Source organism: Orycteropus afer, unplaced genomic scaffold, assembly GCF_000298275.1.
Source record: "Orycteropus afer afer isolate SDZICR_OR568_19922 unplaced genomic scaffold, OryAfe1.0 scaffold00106, whole genome shotgun sequence".
In the NCBI taxonomy this organism is placed as follows: Eukaryota; Metazoa; Chordata; class Mammalia; order Tubulidentata; family Orycteropodidae; genus Orycteropus; species Orycteropus afer.
The window spans coordinates 2397807-2400800 of record NW_006921693.1 but is presented as its reverse complement, the minus strand read 5'-3'; the positions used below and the strand labels follow the sequence as shown (position 1 = coordinate 2400800).

At 56.5% G+C, this 2994-nt stretch overlaps 1 protein-coding gene across 1 annotated transcript in view; it reads left to right on the top strand.

Annotated features, from left to right (window-relative positions):
- Positions 1–2788, top strand: part of MYC (MYC proto-oncogene, bHLH transcription factor) — a 4018-nt gene extending 1230 nt beyond the window's left edge. Inside the window, exons 2-3 of the mRNA XM_007943398.2 lie at positions 419–1172; positions 2229–2788. Of these exons, the coding sequence (XP_007941589.1) occupies positions 428–1172; positions 2229–2788 (1305 nt within the window). The 5' untranslated portion in view covers positions 419–427. The remainder of the gene's footprint in view (positions 1–418; positions 1173–2228) is intronic.
- Positions 2789–2994: the final 206 nt, after the last annotated feature.

Here is a 2994-nt window from a genome sequence, read left to right as displayed (position 1 = left end):
CCGCGGCGCCTCTCGCCTTCTCCTTCAGGTGGCGCAAAACTTTGCGCCTTCAGATTTGGCAGCTCGGTTCTTCGCCACCGCGGCCTCGCCCGGCCTCTTAAGGAGGCCAAGTCCGATTTTGACTCCTCTGCGGCTGTGGGGCAGGCTCCCGAGTTCACACCCCAAAATCTCGGGGGAGATCCAGATGTTGGCGGGTACTAGGCAGCTCGATCATCCAGTGCGTGTCCGAGATACTGAAGGGTCGCTGGCAGGGGGCGAGCGGGTGGGGGGTCCGGGGGTCCCGTCTACCCGGCGCCCTTTGGGGATAGCGCTGGAAAGGGAGTGGAGCGGGCTTGTGGGGCGCTGCGCGGAGTTTCGGCACCGACCAAGGCCCCCTTGACTCAGGGCTGGTTGCCCGCTTTGTGTGCCCTTTCCGCAGGCTGCCGCGATGCCCCTCAACGTGAGCTTCGCCAACAGGAACTACGACCTGGACTACGACTCGGTGCAGCCCTACTTCTTTGATGAGGAAGAGAACTTCTACCAGCAGCAGCAGCAGAGCGAGCTGCAGCCGCCGGCGCCCAGCGAGGATATCTGGAAGAAATTTGAGCTGCTGCCCACCCCGCCGCTGTCCCCAAGCCGCCGCTCCGGGCTCTGCTCGCCCTCCTACAACCTGGCCTTCGCCTCCTTCTCTCCCGGGGGCGACGGCGGCGGCGGCAGTTTTTCCGACCAGTTGGAGATGGTGACCGAGCTGCTGGGGGGAGACATGGTGAACCAGAGTTTCATCTGCGACCCGGACGACGAGACCTTCATCAAGAACATCATCATCCAGGACTGCATGTGGAGCGGCTTCTCGGCCGCGGCCAAGCTGGTCTCCGAGAAGCTGGCCTCCTACCAGGCTGCGCGCAAAGACAGCGGCAGCCCGAGCCCCGCCCGCGGCCACGGCGGCTGCTCCACCTCCAGCCTGTACCTGCAAGACCTGAGCGCCGCCGCCTCCGAGTGCATCGACCCCTCGGTGGTCTTCCCCTACCCGCTCAACGACAGCAGCTCGCCCAAGCCCTGCGCCTCGCCGGACTCCCCCGCCTTCTCCACGTCCTCCGACTCTCTGCTCTCCTCCGCCGAGTCGTCGCCACGGGCCAGCCCCGAGCCGTCCGCGCTCCACGAGGAGACACCCCCCGCGACCAGCAGCGACTCTGGTAAGCTGGGCCCCTCCTGGCCTGCGTCTGGGTCTTCTCCTTGGCGGCTGATTGAGCTGGCGCCTTCCGTTCACCCTTTCTCGTTTCTTAGATTGGGAAGGAGAAAAGGCAGATCTGAAGGGGTCTGGGAACTCATCATCTCTGGAACATTGGGCTTTCGTTTGCCCTTCCGCACAGACCGCCCTCGCTGCCAGCCCCCCACCCCTTAGGAATTTCATTGGGGTTTTTCAGTCTTCTGGCTTATCATGCAACTCAATCCACTCCCGTCTACCTCTTTTAAGCATGTTAATTGTCTTGTGGAAGGAGGGGGTTGAAGAGGAAACAGATTGCTCCCAGAGAGAGTGAATGAATTGCCTCCCCTTTCCCTTAACTTCTGAGAAGTTGTTGGGATTGAATGGGCTGTGAAATCCAGAAGAATAAGGAGAAGCAGTGGGCAGGACTGCATGCTGCCTCGGCTGCTGGCAGCCAGAAGCTAGTGAGCGGCTGCAGGGCTTGCCATTCTCATAGCTTATTTTGAATACTTCAAACCAAGTCCTCGCCAAAACGGGACTTCTTTTACCCTCCCCCCTTGGGACTTTTGGCAAGGCTGCAAGATTTTTTTTTTCCCCTCCCCTTTTGCATTTCCAGTAAAATGGGGAGTTGCTAAAGTCATACCAAGACATTTGCAGCTATCATTTGCAACACCTGCAAGGGTTCTTGGTAAAGTCCCTTAAAAACAGGCGGTGCTTGGGAATGTATGCTTTGCTTTGGGTGTGTTCAAAGCCTCATTAAGTCTTAGGTAAGAATTGGCATCCATGTTAATATTCTGGTAAATTGCAGTTTCCTTGTCTGCCCTAACCTCAGCTGTCACTCTCTTCCCTTTGTGCGAAGCTCTGGGAGAAGAGAAGGAGCTGTCTGGTTTGGTTCTCTTTGGGGATCCCTTGGTCCCTTGTAGAGACCCAGGGTCCCCTCTTAATAGCATACGGCTTTGTACTTGCATAACGTGGATTTAACCTGCTTAATGATTGCTTGAAGGAGCCATGGCTAACCTGGTGATCTGTATTTCCTTTCTTCAAGAGGAAGAACGAGAGGATGAGGAGATCGATGTGGTTTCTGTGGAAAAGAGGCAGACCCCTGCCAAAAGGTCGGAAGCGGGGTCACCCCCCACCGGAGGCCACAGCAGACCTCCTCACAGCCCGCTGGTCCTCAAAAGATGCCACGTCTCCACCCATCAGCACAACTACGCGGCCCCGCCCTCCACCAGGAAGGACTACCCCGCCACCAAGAGGGCGAAGTTGGACAGTGGCAGAGTCCTGAAACAGATCAGCAACAACCGCAGATGTGCCAGCCCCAGATCTTCAGACACAGAGGAGAACGACAAGAGGCGGACACACAACGTCTTGGAACGCCAGAGGAGGAATGAGCTGAAACGGAGCTTTTTTGCGCTTCGAGACCAGATCCCCGAGTTGGAAAACAACGAAAAGGCTCCCAAGGTGGTTATCCTTAAGAAAGCCACAGCGTACATCTTGTCCATCCAGTCAGAGGAGCAGAAGCTTACTTCAGAGAAGGACTCATTGCGAAAACGGCGGGAACAGTTGAAACACAAACTCGAGCAGCTGCGGAACTCTTGTGTGTGAGGTGACCTATTGGAGGAACTGGAGTCGCACATGAATTCTCACTAAGGGAGAGTGAGGGAAAAGGTTCCTTCTCACAGAACTGCAGCAATTCATTACGTATGAACTTAATCTTCAAATGCATGGTCAAGTGCAACCTCACAACCTTGGCTGGGTCTTGGGACTGAAAGGTTTAGCCATAATGTAAACTGCCTCAAATGGAACTTTGG